The 18,050-nt window shown below is 45.6% G+C and overlaps 1 protein-coding gene across 1 annotated transcript in view; it reads right to left on the minus strand.

Annotated features, from left to right (window-relative positions):
• The window catches only part of SGPL1 (sphingosine-1-phosphate lyase 1), a 744,463-nt gene that overhangs the window by 97,941 nt on the left and 628,472 nt on the right, over positions 1-18,050 (minus strand). Inside the window, exon 12 of the mRNA XM_069610737.1 lies at positions 7,044-7,190. Coding sequence (XP_069466838.1) covers positions 7,044-7,190 — 147 coding nt within the window. The remainder of the gene's footprint in view (positions 1-7,043; positions 7,191-18,050) is intronic.

Here is an 18,050-nt window from a genome sequence, read left to right on the forward strand (position 1 = left end):
GCCCTGAGACCTTGAGGCACATCCTTAAAAGCCAGATTGGAGCATTCCGAAATGCAGAGGATGATCCATCCCGACACCCTATTATTTGAGGCCAGCTGCAAAGACAAAGGTCAACGGGGAACCTCAGGGTACAAAGTTTAATACTTTGTACCCTTGGGTACCTTAAGACTTATATTAGCAGTACAAAGGCAGGTGATTACATAAGAATAAATTGTAAATCTGGTCAATCGTGTGCAAATGGTTTGTGGGATTTACACTTTTTCCAAACTGGAGTAGAAAAAAAGTTTTTGAATGAATAGATTACTTACTCCCACGGATTACACATCTTTAATATCTATAACTCTTCTGAAACTTTTCCATCACCAGTGTGGTGCCCAACGCCTCTAAACAACCTTGCAGGGGCCCAAGCTTTGCCAACCAGTGGTTGGAAATGGACACTACAGGAAGGCTCCAAACACTCTTCGTTGCCTTCAGAAAAACAGTGCTTTGAAACATCCTAGCATCAACAATAGCCCTATCTGTAAAATGGGGTAATCTACTATGCATTCTGCACCCTGCAGCATCATGACCACCACCTCCTTCAGCCAGTCGCAGCCTATCCATCCAGCCAACTATTTCTCAGAGGATCCATTCAATTTTAGCTCCTACAGGTCTTAAGGCACCCACGGGTACTTAGTATTAAACTTGGTACCTTGAGGCCACCATTTGCCTTTGACTTTGCGGCTGACCCCAGGCATTAAAGTCAGACATTGGAATGGCTCCCAGATACTTTCAAACCCAAATTACTGACTTGTAAACTGAAACGTCAACTTAACATTTACAAGTTAATTTTCATAATGGCATGACTTGAACATTCCTGTATTCAAAGTCTTATTGTGTTACCATGTATTCAGGTCTCCACAACTTCCTTATTAACAATTGGCCTTTACTTTTAAACCACAGCTTCAACTAGGTGGACAAAATGAAACTTAAAATCTTTCTGTTTGCCTAGACTTGGGAAGGTACCCCCCGCTCCCTGCCCCCACAACCCCAGCCCCCCCCAGTCTGAATAGATGGCTGGCTATTTCTCATAGCACTAGACCAGTGGGATGTGTTGAAAAAAGTTTTGCGACAGAATTAGGGTAGTTGACTTCGACGAGGAAGGGAACTAAACAGTCATGGTGTATATAATAAATATGAAAACCACGACCAGTCTTTTGGCATTTTTTGAAACTAGGATATTAATTGGTTGTTTGCAGAAAAAACATTGAGAACAGCACGGTTGGGGTAATTTATCCAGATGACAGATTTCTTTTAGTATACAGTTGGACTGAGGAATGTAGTAAATGTTCCAGTCCTATGAATGGCAAAAACACAGGTAGAGCTCTGAGATGTAGACCATTTCTTTCAAAATGAACTCAACGCACTGGACATTTGGGATGACACATGAACATTAGAATGTAAAATGGGGTACACAAATCCCATCACAAAATCCCAGTGTGATAACTTGTGAATCGCACAAAACGCGTTCTCCCACTTAACTCCACAGTCAAATCTTAAACAACTGAGTTTTTACATTTTGTAAATAAGCAAAGTGATGAGTGGAGGGAGATATCCTGTAGGGCAATTAAATGACAGAGCAACGCTCACGCACCAGACTACCAGAAAACAACCCAGACACTTCTATGAGCCCAAAAAAAGCTGAAATTGAGGCAACTCTACGCTGACTCCACTGGAGCAGACTTTGGCCGGTGGCTTGCAGGGGGGAGGAGCAGCAAGACAGGAACTGCTAGGGCTGGCAGCGCGCGTCTCCCAAAATGGCAGGCAGGCTGATCTGTGTCAGCAAGTGAGGCTAGTGAGCGCGGGCCAGCAGAGGCTGTGGAGGCCGCTGTGTGACCTGGTTGATGCAATCAGCCCCCATCGTCAAGGTGACAGCACCTGGCTGTCAGGGTGAGCCCCCACCCGCTGATAACAAGCAGGGATGGATCGTCACGTGGGACGAGCGCAGAGGTGGCTGGGACGGGCCCGGTCAGATTGGCAGTATGCTGTGCCCAGCACAACCCTGTTTGTCAGATGGTGAGAAATCATGCTCCAGCCTGGGAGAGTGTTACAGAGCTAATGATCCCGGGGCTTCTTCATCACTGGAGGCGGGGGCGGACCGCAGAATTTGCTTGCCACGGTTTTGACACCCTAGAAGAAAAGCAGCTGGGAAGGAGCTCAGGTCCAGGCGCCTCCCACCCTTCCCTCACCTGCACAAGGTGAAAGGAGGGCAGGCCACCTCCCACATTGGAGGAGCACAGCTTGAGAAAAGCCCAGATAGGGTGAGCAAACTCCCCCTATACATTACAGTGCAAGGCTGTTAATTAGAGCAAGTGGGCCTAGGAGCAACTCCCTAACTCAAAAGGGTCATCGGGCATACAGTAAGATGTCACAAAAAAAACTTCAAGTCTAAGGAAACTAATATACAAGCTTACTTGGCTATTGGGGAAAAAATAAATCTGACACCTGCTCAAACGATTACAAGTCGCAAGTAGATGGAGGTGAGGGCCAAGGACTTTTCCCCTCCCCTGCACTTGCGCGATCTCAATGTCACTTGGCCTAGTAAGATAGTTATCTGTCCTCCCTCTGTTCCCCGTTCCTTGCCTTGTTGCGCCTTTAAACACAAGTGTATAGGTGCGTTACAATTGCCATGTCATATCATAGGCTCCTTTAATGTTATCGGCCTCAACACCCCTAGCAAACAAATACAGATGTTTAAGGAATTAAGAGCAAGGATTATCAAGATAATTGCACTCAAGGAGACCCATTTTAAAGAACAGACAAGTTTAGATTGAGATGGGCGCTTTATCAGATACAAATCCACTCAGCCCCAACTAAGAAAATGGGTGTGGCCCTATTGATTCACAAAAGCTTCCCCTTCCAATTTAGAGAAAGCAAAAAGGCTAGGGAAGGATATGTTATAGCACAAGGCACCCTGGGAGTGAGGAATTGGACGATCGCATCATTCTACGCTCCTAGCACAGCACAAGAAACATTCACGTTAATGTTCCTTAACAAATGGGAAGACATAGCTATGTGGCATTCTTATTTTCGGTTACATTAACTTGGTAATGAGTGACTCCTTAAATACGTCCAATCTGACCAATTACCCGGCATCGGGCAATGTGACACACAAGCTCCAGCTAGCATTGGGAAACATGGGTCTGATGGATACACGGCGAGGCGCTCGCCCGCAGATTAGGGACTATAGCCATTACTTGAACGTACACAAATCGTTCAGGGAGCGATTATAACTTCACCTCTATGCCGCTGATGAAACTAATATGGCAGGGAGAACTTTAACCCATGACACTATATGCCCATAACATGGTGGTCGGTTTGTGTGCAAGCTTGGGCTGAAGAGGTAGAGGGGGGCCTTGGAGGCTACCAGTGTGGATCCTGAATGACCAGGTTAACACTGAAGATCTTAATGAATCGATAAGAGCATTTGAAGTTGAGTGACCAATCAGATATCTCGCTGTATAACCTTTGGGATGAACTCAAGGCAGTAGTGACAGGAAAACTGACAGCCCAAGCAGCAGCCCGACACCAGCTGGGCAAGCAAACCGAAACCCAACTACTGGGCGAGCTGAAGCAAAGGGAGACCGAGTGCAATGTTAACCCAACGAGGGAAGACTACAAAGAAATGAGAGCATAAAGTCAACTCCACACGTTGAGTGTTCAAAGACCAGATCACACCATTCTGAGAGGACAGCAAGGGTTTCACGAGCATGGCAACCAACCAGGTAGAAAGCTAGCTAATCAACTAAGAGCCAAGGTGGCCAAAGCATTTATTTACCCAACACTAGATGAAAATGGGAGTAGAAAGGGAGCATAGGGGTTTCCAGATATACTATGTGAATCTCTACAGGTCAGAGAACACTGACACTAATTTACAGGAATCTTACCTGGGAATAGTAAAACTACTACACCTGTCGGAAAGCAAAAGAAGAGACTTAGGGCTGCCCATAGACCGTACGGAAGCTATCACAAGTTATTAAATCCCAAAAGCCAAATAAATCCCTGGGGCAGATGGCCCGGTTCTACAGAACACTCATTCAGATACTGCCTGCACTGATGGCCAAACTATTTAACTCTATACAGGAAGGCGGTGAACGCCCACCTTCCATGACATAAACCAATATCACACTTCTACATAAAGCATGTAAGGCCCGAGGAGTTGCTCATCTTACAACCATACACTCCTGAATGTAGATGCAAAAACTTTAACGAACACATTAGTCAAGAGATTGGAACAATTAATCTCTATGCTGATTGGCCCAGATCAGTCTGGTTTCGTGATCGGCAGATTGACGAAAGACAATATACATAGGGTCCTGCACTTAGTAGACAAAGTTATCAGGTCCCCAGTCCACTCTCTCTTGTGCACGCTAGATGCTCAAAAAGCATTTGACAGAGTGGACTGGGACTTTCTCCGACTGACACTTTCGAAATTTAATCGCAGCCTGGGAATGACAAACATGATCCTGGGCAATTATATAACTTCAAAAGCCTGCATACTATTGAATGGGACCACCACAGATCCCTTTCGCCTTACAGGGGACACCCGACAAGGATGCCCTTTATTACTGATTCTGTTTGCTGTGGTGGTGGAACCACTATCAGCCAGTCTACGGGCCAATGGGATTATCATCTCGGGCTGTAAAATTCACACGCACAGAGCACAAAATTAATATACTTACACTCATGACCTACTGACCCTGAGCAACCCTCACACATCTTTCCATCATGTACTCGAGGAGCTGCAAATCTTTTGCAGAACTACCGGTTTTAAGATAAACTACTTAACTGTTAGGGAAAATGCTGCTAATGGAGAGACAACTCGTCCAAGGGGTTAATGAATCTAAATCTGAGATCTTGAACATAAATATACCACCGATAACAAGGGAGACACTAAAGTCCAACTTCCCTTTCATGTAGGCTGACCAGTTTATAACTTCTTAGAGTCAAGATCACAGCTAATTGGAACCAGCTATGTAGCACTAATTAGCCCTAATTACTCTCGGCCAAAATAGAGGAAGACTTGACCGTTGGAGGAAATCGCAACTGAAGTGGTATGAGAGAATGTCATTGGTAAACATGAATATTTTACCAAGACTATATATTTTTCAGGCAATCCCAATTCCACAAACGGCACACAAATAACATTGATAATCTCGGCTACTCACATTTGTATGGGGGGGGGGGGGGAGTCACACCAGAGGTCAAGAGCAACACTTGGTATGCTGCAAGATTTAGTGGAGTTGTGGCCTATCTTAAACTTCTATATTATTACTGGGCGGCCCCAATTAGACCATTTAAAATGGTTGCAGGTATAGTCAAGTGGTTGGGGGGGGAGGCATGGGTACATATGTAACAATCAATAGTGGGCAGATCCTTGTGGACTCAACCCCTAGCTTCCCAAATCATTGATGGCGGCGAGTTTGTATTACAACCCAATTACTAAAGCATCAATGGAAGTTTGGGACAGCATTAGGAAGATACCCAATTACACAACACTTCCCTCCCCATTCAATACGATAATACACAAGAGTGATTTTACACCTGCACTGGGAAATCATAGAGTCACAAGATGAGCAAGCCAAGGACCCAATCAAATGGGAAACCTCTTTGACAAAGGGGTTATTCAGTCATTCAAGATGCTAAAGCGAGATTAAAAGATAAGAGGGAGACAGGCTCAGCAATCTGCAGGTGCGACTATGGATACTTAACACCCAAGTTAAAAGAGCAGAAATCCGATCCCTCACACCCCCTGGGAACAGATCTTTCAATTCTCCTCCACAAAGGGCCTGGTCTCCAAGTTATAGATGACAGACAAAGGAGGAACACAGATTAATCACTTTTACTGTAAGGGATGGGAGAAGGACCTGGGGAAAGTACTGTGAAGAAGAATGGGAGAGAAAACACTCAGAATACATACTTCTGCAATCAGTTGGCTAAAGCCCAAGTTAAATAGTAACAATAGGGTACCTCAAGCAAGATAGATTATGAGCAGCGAAGTTACCCTTTGTCCTTTGTTGGAGGTGAAGGGAACCCTACTACATATGTTGTGGGACTGTCCTTGGATAAGATCCTTCTGGCTGAACCTGCGCTCCAGGCTGAAAGAGGTGACTGAGTGGAATGCCCAATGGACCCCATATGAATGAGTTTAGGAAGGGGATGGGGAGAAGCACTGACCAAGCCAGGCTGCAATAGATGGCCTCCATTTTTCACTGGAAGCAAAGTCAACTATACTAGATAAGTGGAGGCAAACTACTGCACCCTCAATTGATATCTGGCTCAACAAAGTATGGCATATATAGAATCCTCAATGGAAAACTTATGGCTGACATTAGGGAGTAAAGCAATGCCTTTAGACGGGTATGGAGCCCACTTCTGGATTACATGAAAAGGACTACAACAGTTTATTTTGCCCGTAAAAACAAAGCACTCAACTTAATAGAATGCCATGAGTACCTAATTGTGTACCAAGCAGACAGAGGCCCAAATCCAAAGTGTATTAACTGAACATTGCCAAGCAGTGGGTGAGGGAAGCACAAGGGGAGGGGGATGTTACAACCTTGTCATGATATTTCTGATGTTAACTGATGAACAATGTTGTACGATTGTGCAAAAATGAAAGAAAAAAAAATGGGGGGGGGGGGCCTACATGAAACTTTTGTCTGAATTACACAAAAGGTCCTGGAAATTAAGGTATTTTAATAGGTTCTAAAATACTTTGTCGAGGTACAGTGACAGGTACATGATGTGAACATGCAGCAGGGCAAAGTGAAAAGAAGAAATCTAAACAAAAAAAAGTTTCATAAAAATAAAATTCAATTTTTTTTTTTTTTTTTACACATCTTCTGTCCACTCAAACATTTGAAGGATTTTCACACTTTTGTAGTCTGAAACATACAAAGTGTATATCCCATGTTTGCCCTTATTGCTGGTCATAAGACATTACTGCTGGGCATAATAACGGCACACTTGAGCTTAAGTAAGAACTGTTTTTGAATGCTCACCTTGATGGGAACTGCAGGGAGTTAAGGTTCCAACCCTTTGCCGTCAAAGCGTTAGAAAGTCTATAGATGTCAAAAGAGTGTGAACCAATCGCAACAACAGACACTTGTGGTTTGCCAAACACAAAGACATCTTTTATCTTCCGCAACCTAAGGAAAAAAACACAAAATATCAAAGACGAATCATCCCAAGCTACTGCACCCCACAAAACCACTTCAAAAATCAAATTTGCATGTCAAAATGATCAATATGATTACACTTAACCACCTCACCGAGCATCAAAACCATTAAGTACAAGCAATGATCAAAAAATACAATCACGCATGTATTTATTATCCTCAAGGAACAAAACCCCTCCATCATTCCAAAATATGAGATTGTTTGATACAGAGGAATTGTAGCTGAGCATTGTTGCATTATAGGCAATAGCATGTAGAACCCAGTGAACAGCCACCTGTAGGGGGTAGGTTTTTATTTATTGGGTGTGCTGTATATTACTTTGTGATTTCTGCATTCGTTCTCGAAATCAGGTTTGCCCTCGTGTATTGAGAAATTGCCCATTGATCCAAGGTATTCTTAGGTCACCTCTTCTCACTCTCTTCCCTGAGTCTGTCTTCTTTCAAGTGCCTTTCTGCGATTCCCAGCCTACAAAGAGTGTCCACTTGGGAACCAAGTCTCCAATTCTTTTCTTTGCTATGAAGTATTATTTTTTCAATGCTCCACTCTTTCCCTCCTTCCATTGCTACAGTGCTCCTGTGGATATCCTGTGCCTGAACAGGGTAAGTATAGCAAGATTGTGTCACTTTTTTCAAATTGGCAAGTTTTATTTTTACCTAGTTGCCTTTGCAAAATGACAGCGTTCCGGGGGCTTTACTGCTGTTGTATTCTTGCTTCTTTGTGCGTTGTTACTTCACGAGTTTCTTTATTTCAGTGTATTTTGAGGGGTTAGTAACGCGAGGCGGACAACTGCTTCATGATTTTGTACCATATGTCATTTTATTCTTAAAGAAAAGCTATTCAAAAATGCCTCACTATCCCTAGTCTGCTGAGGATTTCTCTGTCTAACCAAAGTTAAGGGGAAACACTAACACAGGATAACTGGCCCTCACACTAAGCAACAAAGCAACAAATCCACAAAGAAAATGTATGGAATTGTAACATCAAATTAACAACATTCACAGACTCTGAATGAATGTTTTTTAAATTATAATGTATTAATGTGTTACAGTTTATAAATAAACTTTTCACATAATTACATTTCATAAATACAAATTCTAATAAACAATTTACATAACCAAAATCAAATCTCATAATACTTTAAATATATCATAACAACTGAGATACAATCAAATATACCATAATACATTATCCAATATATACACTATATATATATATATAGGATACATTACTCACCGTAATCGTATTTCTGATGCTTGTATCTGCTTAGATTCACATGCTGTGCATAGGCCGACATCTAGTGGAAGCTGCGGAGTATTACAGTTTGTTTTTCGAAACTCAAAAATGGGCGTCGACACAGGCGTGCCAGTAATACTATCCCTAGTGTGACGTCCACTGTACCCAAGATCCCTCACGCGTCTAGGATCCTCAGATTGTATTTTTTCTGACATGAGGAAGCATGAGGAGTAGCGTGAGTACAGATAATCCAAGCAGATAGACAGAAAGGTAAGACTACAAGCAATCATGCGCCTTCTCTCGGAGGGGAGGAAGGGTGGGTCGCATGTGAATCTAAGCAGATACAAGCATCAGAAATACGATTACGGTGAGTAATGTATCCCTTCTGAGGCTTGTGGAATCTGCTTAGATCACATGCTGTGCATAGATTAGCGAGCAGTACCAGAAGGAGGTGGGATGTGAGAAGGGTCATGAGCAAACAGGTGTCTTAGAACCGCTTGTCCCACTTGTGTATCTGTCTTGGAATGAGTGTCAATGCAGTAATGCTGAGTAAAAGTGTGAATAGAGCTCCAAGTAGCTGCTTTGCAAATGGTGTCGAGGGGAACATTTGCAATGAAAGCCAGAGTGGCTCCAATGCCTCTAGTAGAATGGGCCCTTGGCGTAAAAGGCAGAGTTTTTTCAGAAAGAGAGTAACACAGCTGTATACAGTTGATAATCCACTTCGAGATCGCGCCTTTAGAGACGCGATCCCCCTCTCTGCCTGTAGCTACGGAGACAAACAGTTGATCTGTTTTCCTTAGCGGTCTGGTTTGATTTACATAGTAGAGGACCGCCCTACGCACATCAAGGGTGTGTAGTTTCACCTCAGCTGAGCTTTGCGGGTTCTGGAAGAAAGCCGGAAGCTCGATGGACTGGTTTACATGGAACTTAGATATAAATTTAGGTGAGAACCTAGGGTGTGTGCGTAAAACCAGTTTGTCTTTGTGGATAGTAAAGAAAGGATCCTGCACTGACAGAGCCTGAATTTCACTGACCCTTCTTATAGAGGTAATGGCTACTAAGAAGGCCGTTTTATAAGTCAGGTGTTTGAGACTACTTTTATGCATGGGTTCGAAAGGGGGGCCCATGAGCTTAGCTAGGCACCACATTGAGGTCCCATCCTGGCGGTGGGTTCGAAATAGGAGGGTGAAGTCTCTTTACTCCTTCCATGAAGGCTTTAACTACTGGTACTTTCCACCACGATACTTTGTTATGGGATGTGGTGTAAGCCGAGAGGGCTGCCAGGTGTACCTTCAGAGAGTTAAAAACCAAACCTGCGTCCAGCAGGTGGAGCATGTATGTTACAACGTTGGAAGGAGTGCAATCAACTGGGTTGATTAGTTTATTCTGGCACCAAATAACGAATCTCTTCCACTTGTCAAAGTAACAGTGCCTTGTGTTTGGTTTCCTGGATTCTTTTAGGATGTCCATACACCTATGTGGTAAATTGAGATGCCCAAACTCTATGACCTCAGGAGCCATGCTGCCAGGTTCATTGAGTTGGGTTCCTGGTGCACTGTTTGACCTTGTTGCTGGGACAGTAGGTTGTACCAGGCTGGGAATTTGATGGGCTCTCACACCGCCATCCTGCGTAGGTGTGGAAACCATGGTTGTCTCGCCCACATGGGAGCAACTAGGATGAGCGTCATCGATTCCTTGTTCATCTTGTACACCACCTTCCTGATGAGAGGAGTTGGTGGAAAAGAGTACGCAAACATCCCTGACCAGTTCATCCACAGGGCGTTCCCTTGGGAGTCTGGCTGGGGGAACCTGGATGCAAATCCTCGGCATTGTTTGTTTTCGCTTGTGGCGAATAGGTCTATAGTGGGGAAACCCCACTGAGAGAAGAGATCTTCTACGATATCTCTGTGAAGGACCCATTCGTGTTCTTCTGGGAGGGAGTCTCTGCTTAGGGCATCCGCTAGGGAATTGAGCTCCCCTGGAACATGTTGTGATGACAGGAAGATGTTCCGTCTGAGTGCCCATATCCAGATTTTCTGGGCAAGCTTGGACAGATTTGGCGAACGAGTCCCTCCTTGTTTGTTCAGATAGAACATGGCTGTCGTGCTGTCCGTCCGGATCTGCACCGACAAGTTTAGCAGATGGGGCTCGAACGCCCGAAGCGCTCGGAATACTGCCAGAAGCTCTAGCAGGTTGATGTGGTTCTTGGCTACTGAGTGAGACCAGAGACCCTGAGCTTTGTGGTGGAGATGGTGAGCTATCCACCCAGTCAGGCATGCATCTGTAGTCACCACTGCCTGTACTTCGGGATCGTAAAAGGGTTTTCCCCTTGCGAGATTCTCTCTTGTCCACCAGTGTAAGCTCTGTACGAGTGTTGGCGAAACGACCACTAGATCGTCCCACTGACCACTTGCCTGAGACCACTGTTTCGCCAACCATTCCTGCATGGGACGCATGCGCAGACGCGCGTGGGGGACCAGGTAAATGCATGACGCCATCATGCCCAGTAACCGCATTGCTTTGCGTACCGTTATTTGTTGACCTGACTGATAATGTGGAATTTGCAGTAGTATATTCCGAATTCTCTCTTCCGAAGGGAAGGTCAACCCTTTCTGAGTATCTAGGATTGCTCCTAGGAACTGTTTTGAGGTGCTTGGCACCAGACTTGACTTCTTCTCGTTGATAGAGAAGCCTAATTCGTGGAGGAGGTCGATAGTCCTCTGAATGTTTGACCTGCAAATTCCTGGGGTTTCCCCCGTTATGAGCCAGTCGTCCAGATAAGGGTACACTGGGATTGCCTCCCTGCGTAGGTGTGCAGCTGCCACCGCCAGTACCTTGGTGAATACCCTTGGTGCTGAAGCTATCCCGAAGGGCAGTACCTTGAATTGGTAGTGGCGACTGTCCACCTTGAAGCGCAAGTATTTTCTGTGCGCTGGGAGCATGGAAATATGAAAATAAGCATCTTTCATATCCAAGGTTGCCATGTAATCCCCCTTTTTTAGGAGGTGGATTACCTCTTGTAGCGTGGTCATACGGAATTTTTGGGGCTTGACATACTTGTTGGCAGGCCGTAAGTCCAATACTGGGCGCATTGTCAAATCTTTCTTTGGCACAAGGAAGTAAGTTGAATAGATACCCTTGTTTACCTGGTGTCCTGGGACGAGTTCTATCGCGTCCTTTTCTAGCAGAATGGCGATCTCCTCGAGAAGGATCTTCTGATGTTCTAAGGAGTGTATTCTTTGTCGTGGAGGGTGGTTCTGGGGACGCTGCAGTAATTCTATCCAATATCCTGTGGACACTGTTGACAGCACCCATCTGTCTGAGGTGATCCCTTCCCAAGCCTGGGTGAAGTTGGAAATGCGTCCCCCTACTGGGGTTGCGGCGAGAAGGGACCCTGAACTGAGCGTCACTGCTTTGGTGGAGGCGTGCCACTCCCTTGTTGGGGCTGCCTCTGCCTCTTCCACGACCTCTCTTGTTACCCCTGCCGTAACTTTGGGTAGACTGCTGGTTGTTGTTCCATTGTGTACCCTGTCCTTGGGCATAGTTGCCTCTTTGTGAATTTTGGCCGTGTGGGCGACGAAAATTACTGTTCCCCCTCTGGTTAGGGGGTTTGTTGGTAAGCTGGCCAAGGGATTTGAGAGTCTCGTATTCGTCCTTGGCATTCTTAAGTGCGTCTTCGACCGCTTTCCCAAACAATAGATCGGGTTCCACCGGCTTGTCTATTAATGAAGCCTGGGTTTCTGTCTTGAACCCCGACTGCCGTAACCACGCATGTCTCTTGATAACAGTACCTTCCGCTATCAATCTCCCTGCGTTGTCCGCGGCGTCGAAAGTTGCTTTTAATATGCAACCAGACACGGCTCTCCCTTCTGCCGAGATCCGAGCCAACTGGCCCTTTAACGGTTCAGGAGCAGAGGCTATGAGCGCCGCGACCTCTTCCCATTGATGGCAGTTGTAACTTGTCAACAGGGTGGTGGAGTTTGCAATCCTTGCTTGGTAGGCGGACGTTGAGGCTACCTTCCTGCCAAACCCATACAGTTTTTTGCTCTCCTTGTCGGGAGGAGCTTCTGACGACGATAAGGGTGTCCCAGCCCTCTTCCGAGTGTTGGTAACCACTAGGGAGTCTGGTTTAAGATGTCCTCTTATATAAAGAGGGTCAGACTGGGCTGCCCGAAAAAGTTTTTCGACTCTGGGGTTGACGGCTCTGGTGAGGTTAGGATTCACCAGGGATGGATCTATTCTACGTTGGATGGATTTAAGGATAGGGATGGTCTGAGCGACCGGCCTCCTCTCTCCCACCAACTCTTCTGCGAAGTCCCTTTCCTCCTGTACACCGTGGGTGTCGATGTGAAAATGTTCTGCTGCGCGAGCGAGAACTTCATTAAGGAGGGGCTGGTTATCAACTGGCGAGTCGGTAACTGGGGCTTCGCTCTCTATCGGGGAATCTACTCTGTAAATTTCCTGCTCATCTTCTACCTCCTCCAGGTCCTCATCATCCGCATAGTATTCAGTCCCGGTTTGTTCCTCCATAATGTTAAACTCCTGGTCCCCTTCAGGGAAAGGCTGTCCTTGGTATCTGGGGTGTGGAGTAGAGTATGGAGTAGAGTAAGGCTGCACCTCGAAGGGTTCAGGTCTTTCGAACCGGGCCTTTTTACTTAGGGGGATAGGATCAGAGGAGCCTGAGGGTGTGGCCCCTTGAGGGTCATACGAAAGGAAATGTTCTGGGTTTTTGTCATAAAAATCAGCTAAGGAAGACATCCTTGACATGACCCTGTCTATGTCTTCACTGGACCATTCTTTGGAACAGGGTATGACTTTAGTAGGCAACTTAGAGGACTTATCAAGGGTACCCTTGCTGGATGTTGATGTCCCAGTAGATTTGTGTTCGTCTGTCTGCTTAGGAGTGGAAGGCTGTGCTTTCCGCTGTTTCCCCCCCTCCCCATGTGTGGAAAAATGTTTTCCCTGCCCCTTGGAGGCCCCAGAGACTTTCGACGCCTGGCGTCGAGGGTCGGGAGAGGTATCTGTGTGTTTCGAGCGTGGGGCCTCGCTGGTGTTAACTGCGGCCTCGGTCTCCTGGAGCGCGGCCTGGGGGTGGAAGTCGTCTTCGTCTTCCGACGATCGAACTTCCGTTAATCTAGGGAGCGAGGCACTCTTTGCAAGAGTGGATGATTGCCTTGCGTCATGAGGCGATCTCGATCGAGAGCACCCAGAGGACACCGAGTCGGACCATTCTATCTGTGCCTCTTTCCGAAAAGTCGACGTCGTCGAGGTTCGGTTGGACTTAGTGTGCTTAGTGTGTGTAGGGTGTGTAGCGCTTGCGTCGCCGGGGGTCTTCCCCATAGCCGCCCTGCCGGACAACCTTCCGAGGTCGGGGACCTGCGCTCGGCAGTCTTTCGACGCCGTAATGCCATCGCCGTCCGAAAGTACGGCGTCGCTGCCATCGCTGAAGGCGCCCTCCGCTGCCATGGCCGCTTGCCTGGCGTGGTGGGCCCAACGCTTTGTCGAACGGTCCTTAAGTGTCTTAGGCTTAAAGGCAGTCTGTCTGAGGCAGTTCGCTTCGGGGTGGTCCCTCGGCAAGCAGAGATTGCACGTGGCGTGCCTGTCGACCCAAGGGTATTTGCGGTTGCACTTGGGGCAGAATTGGAAAGGGGTACCCTCCATACGCACCTTGAGGCAGCGGGCTGGTAAGTGTTGGAAATATATAAGGTGTACCTATATACCAAGAGTGAAGAGTATGTACCACCCCCTACTCTCCCTACTTGCAGGGCCGAGGCCAGCGGCCTACTAGGCCCGGGCTGAGGCCAGCAGCCTTCCGAGGCCCAGATCCGTCGTGCAGCAGCCGACGGTCGATGTCTTCTCCAGCCGTCGTCGAGGGTCGACGTTGGGGTGGGGAAGGATGTCAATAAATAATTTTAAACTTCAATAATTAGCAAAAGTAAGGCTAAGGCCAGGGGACTCCGCAAGATGCTTCCGACCAGTATGGCGGAAAAAAACAATCTGAGGATCCTAGACGCGTGAGGGATCTTGGGTACAGTGGACGTCACACTAGGGATAGTATTACTGGCACGCCTGTGTCGACGCCCATTTTCGAGTTTCGAAAAACAAACTGTAATACTCCGCAGCTTCCACTAGATGTCGGCCTATGCACAGCATGTGATCTAAGCAGATTCCACAAGCCTCAGAAATATATATATATATATATATATATATATATATACACACACCCATTCCACTTTCAATATCCTAAAACCCCTTAATGTACACAAGATCAAATACCAAGCGCCATAGTTGTATCAGATAGAAATACCTAATAGTCTCTCAAAAACTAGCCACACATTATACATTGCTATTAAACATTTCAGATCTGTGGAGTTCAGATTCCGCCACCAGAACATTTCCTCCTTTATATGATCTATATTATGAACATACTTCTCAGTGTCTTTTATAGATGTTTATCATCCTCGGGCAACAAGTTAATACATGTTTCCCGGACTCAATCGATTCAATGTACTCACATAATCTGCAAGATTGCTCAGAACCAGTTGAATTATTGCTCCAGTGTTTTCCAAGACTGGCAGATGGCTAATCCCAACAAGCAAAATAAATAGTCTGATTCTAATTCATGGAAAAATGTAGATATTGAGGATGCTTTTTATATGTATAAAGGATGTATTTCACAAATTGATATTTTTTTAGTTGTTCAAGGTGAGCATAGTTTTCTATCAAGTCGCCTAAATCTATTTTCCTTGACAAGGCTGATTTAACAGCAGGGGAGAATTCTCCCCGTCAACTGCTCCAATTTAAAGTGTTCAAAAAGTTTTCAATGTTGATTTTTAGGGGCGATTTCTTAGGTTCCTTACACAGTTCTTGCCAAAGGGAGACCAGAAGTTGGTCACATGAGGTACTGTCCAGCTTCAAGAAAAGTTTTGCCCTTCTCTGAAGGACCATCGATTTCAGAGATTGCATTCCAAACTCAAGTGTGATAATGGCCATCAGAATACAGGTAGGGAGGCCCAGAACTTTGTTCCAAAATTTACCCTCCACTGCTTGTAGCCACTTATGATCAATCTTTTGGACGGCCTTAAGGCCATATATCATAATCGGGGTAAGAACCTGCTGAAATAATAATCGGGTCCGCCCATATACTGAACCCCCCATGGGTCATTGTGAAACAATACACCAGAGCCGTGATTTGGGCAGCTCTAATTTTTTGGGCTTGGATGCAAAGCAAATAGTTGTTGGTAGTCTCAAACTCAATGCCCAAGTATCTATAGTTAGGTGTATATAGTACGACTAGTTCTTGCACTTCAAGTCTTATAGCAGCAATCTTTTTGCTGGTAAAAACCATCACTTAGGTCTTTTCCCAGTTAATTATCAGATCATTCCTCTTTGTGTAGAAAGAGTGCTTCAGCAGATTGAAGGCCACTAAATGAGTGTTCCAGAATGATCAGATTGTCTACATATGCAAGTACCAGGCATCTTTCGGCCCCTATTCGAGGAGAGTTGTGTACCCCAGAAATCACTTCAGGGAGGACATATACAAAAAGATTGTATAAAGTAGGTGCTGTGACACAACCTTGCTTAACCCCTCAGTTCTGTTCCACTTGTGCAGTCATATTGCCTTGCGAATCGAGTTTCAGACACACCGGATTCTTATCTTGTAGAAGTCATAATAATCAAGAAGATCTTGCGGCCAACCAAGAATTTCTAATTTAGCACAGAGTAGCTCTACGCACTCAGTCAAATGCTGCTTTAAAATCGCCAAATAAGGCATAAACTAGGGTTCCCTTTTTCCTTGCATTCATACGCAAGGTGTCCAGAACGACCAGTTTGTACGTGGTGGAATAGCCCTGCCTGAAACCACTCTGAAAACGATTAAGGAGCCCGCCTCAAGTCTATCCATCTTTGGAGTTCATTTAATATGAAGCTGGCAAAATTGTTACCGGTACAATCCAGCATGGATAATAACCTATAATTTGCTGGCTCTAGCTTATCACCCTTTTTATATATATGGATTAATATGACCTTCTGCCATGAATTAGGTATTCATCCTTCACAGAAAACTTTATCGAACAGAATCTTTAGGAGCTCCACCCAAAACACTGGATTGTTTTTCAGTGTGACATTAGCTAATCCATTCGGCCCAGGTGCACGGGAAGATTTTAATTCTTTTATTTTGCTAACAAGTTGGTCTACAGAGTAATGGAAAAAGTAGGCCCGGGGGGACAGTCATCGTGGAGCAGCTACCTGTCTCTCCATCAGGGATATTGCATTCCAGCAGGAATCTTTCCCATATCTGTGCTCCAATTGGATTAATCATAGGGGTTACCATTCTGCCACGTGCTTCCCCCAGTATTGCCCATATGTTGCAGGTATTCTTAGTTCATAGTACACCTACCGTATCCTGCCATTGCTTGAGTTTACTTAAATATCTTTTTTGCCTAATCCAAGCATTATATTTATTCTTAAGCGACCTACTCATAGTATGATAAGAGAATAAAGTGAGACATGTCTTCTTGGCTTTACGGTTTGCTGTTCCAAGTGCTCTTTTGGCATCCCTAATTTCCAAATCATACCTATTTGTCTTAAGTTGATCGTTCCTGGCTAGCCCAGTCCTCGTGGAAGCATGTTCAATAGAAAAAGCGGAAATCCAGTTTTCGATGTTATCAATTGTCATTTCATAGAAAAGGACTATCAGGATGATGCATCTCCGCTACGGCCAGAGCAGCTTTGGCTATGTTTTTCGCTGACCAGCTAATAAGTGTGGCTGCATGATTTACCCTAATATTCCCCAGGGATTTCAAGGTATGTTTATTGTCATGCAGGGATACGGTCAATGAGAGTAAAGCATGGTCACTCCAAATGTTATCCATCACCACAAAATCTTTGACATGAGCCGCCAATTCCGAGGTGACAAGGTATAAGGAACAAGTTACTCACCTGTAACTGTTGTTCTCCAGCATGGGTCTGGCATGGATTCACATGCTCATGAATATTCCCCGTCGTCAGGCCGGGAATCCTCGGTAAAGAAAAAACCAGTATCAGTTTCGTTTCTGATCTGTCTTTCGTAGTAGTAACCAATCACTGGTCTCTGCGTCATACTGACCACAGCCAATGACTGCCCTCTACCTAAGCCCCGCCTCTGGCAGCCATCTTCAGATTTGGAAGCACGTGAAGTGGCAGTATGACCAAGTGAAGAACCGCAGAGGGGTAGGCGGGAGGGTTCGCATGTGAATCCATGCCAGACCCATGCTGGAGAACAACAGTTACAGGTAAGTAACTTGTTCCTTCTCCAGCATGGGGTCTGGCATGGATCCACATGCTCATGAATAAAGAATACATAGCAGTACACACATGCACAACCACGGGAGGTGGCAAAGGCTCAACATTAAGCATTACATCAAACTCAACATCAAGCAATCTTACCTCCTCACCAGGCTCACCTCAGGCGAACAGGTTGCGCAGCACTGCTTGGCCGACCCTGGACTCCTCCCTGGAATCCCGATCGACGCAGTAGAATTTTGTGAAGGTGTGCGTCGACCTCCACGTAGCAGCCCTACATATGTCCAGCAGGGCTACACCAGAAAGGAACGCCG

The sequence above is a fragment of the Ambystoma mexicanum genome, chromosome 8, assembly GCF_040938575.1.
Source record: "Ambystoma mexicanum isolate Mex_15411 chromosome 8, UKY_AmexF1_1, whole genome shotgun sequence".
NCBI classification, from domain to species: Eukaryota; Metazoa; Chordata; class Amphibia; order Caudata; family Ambystomatidae; genus Ambystoma; species Ambystoma mexicanum.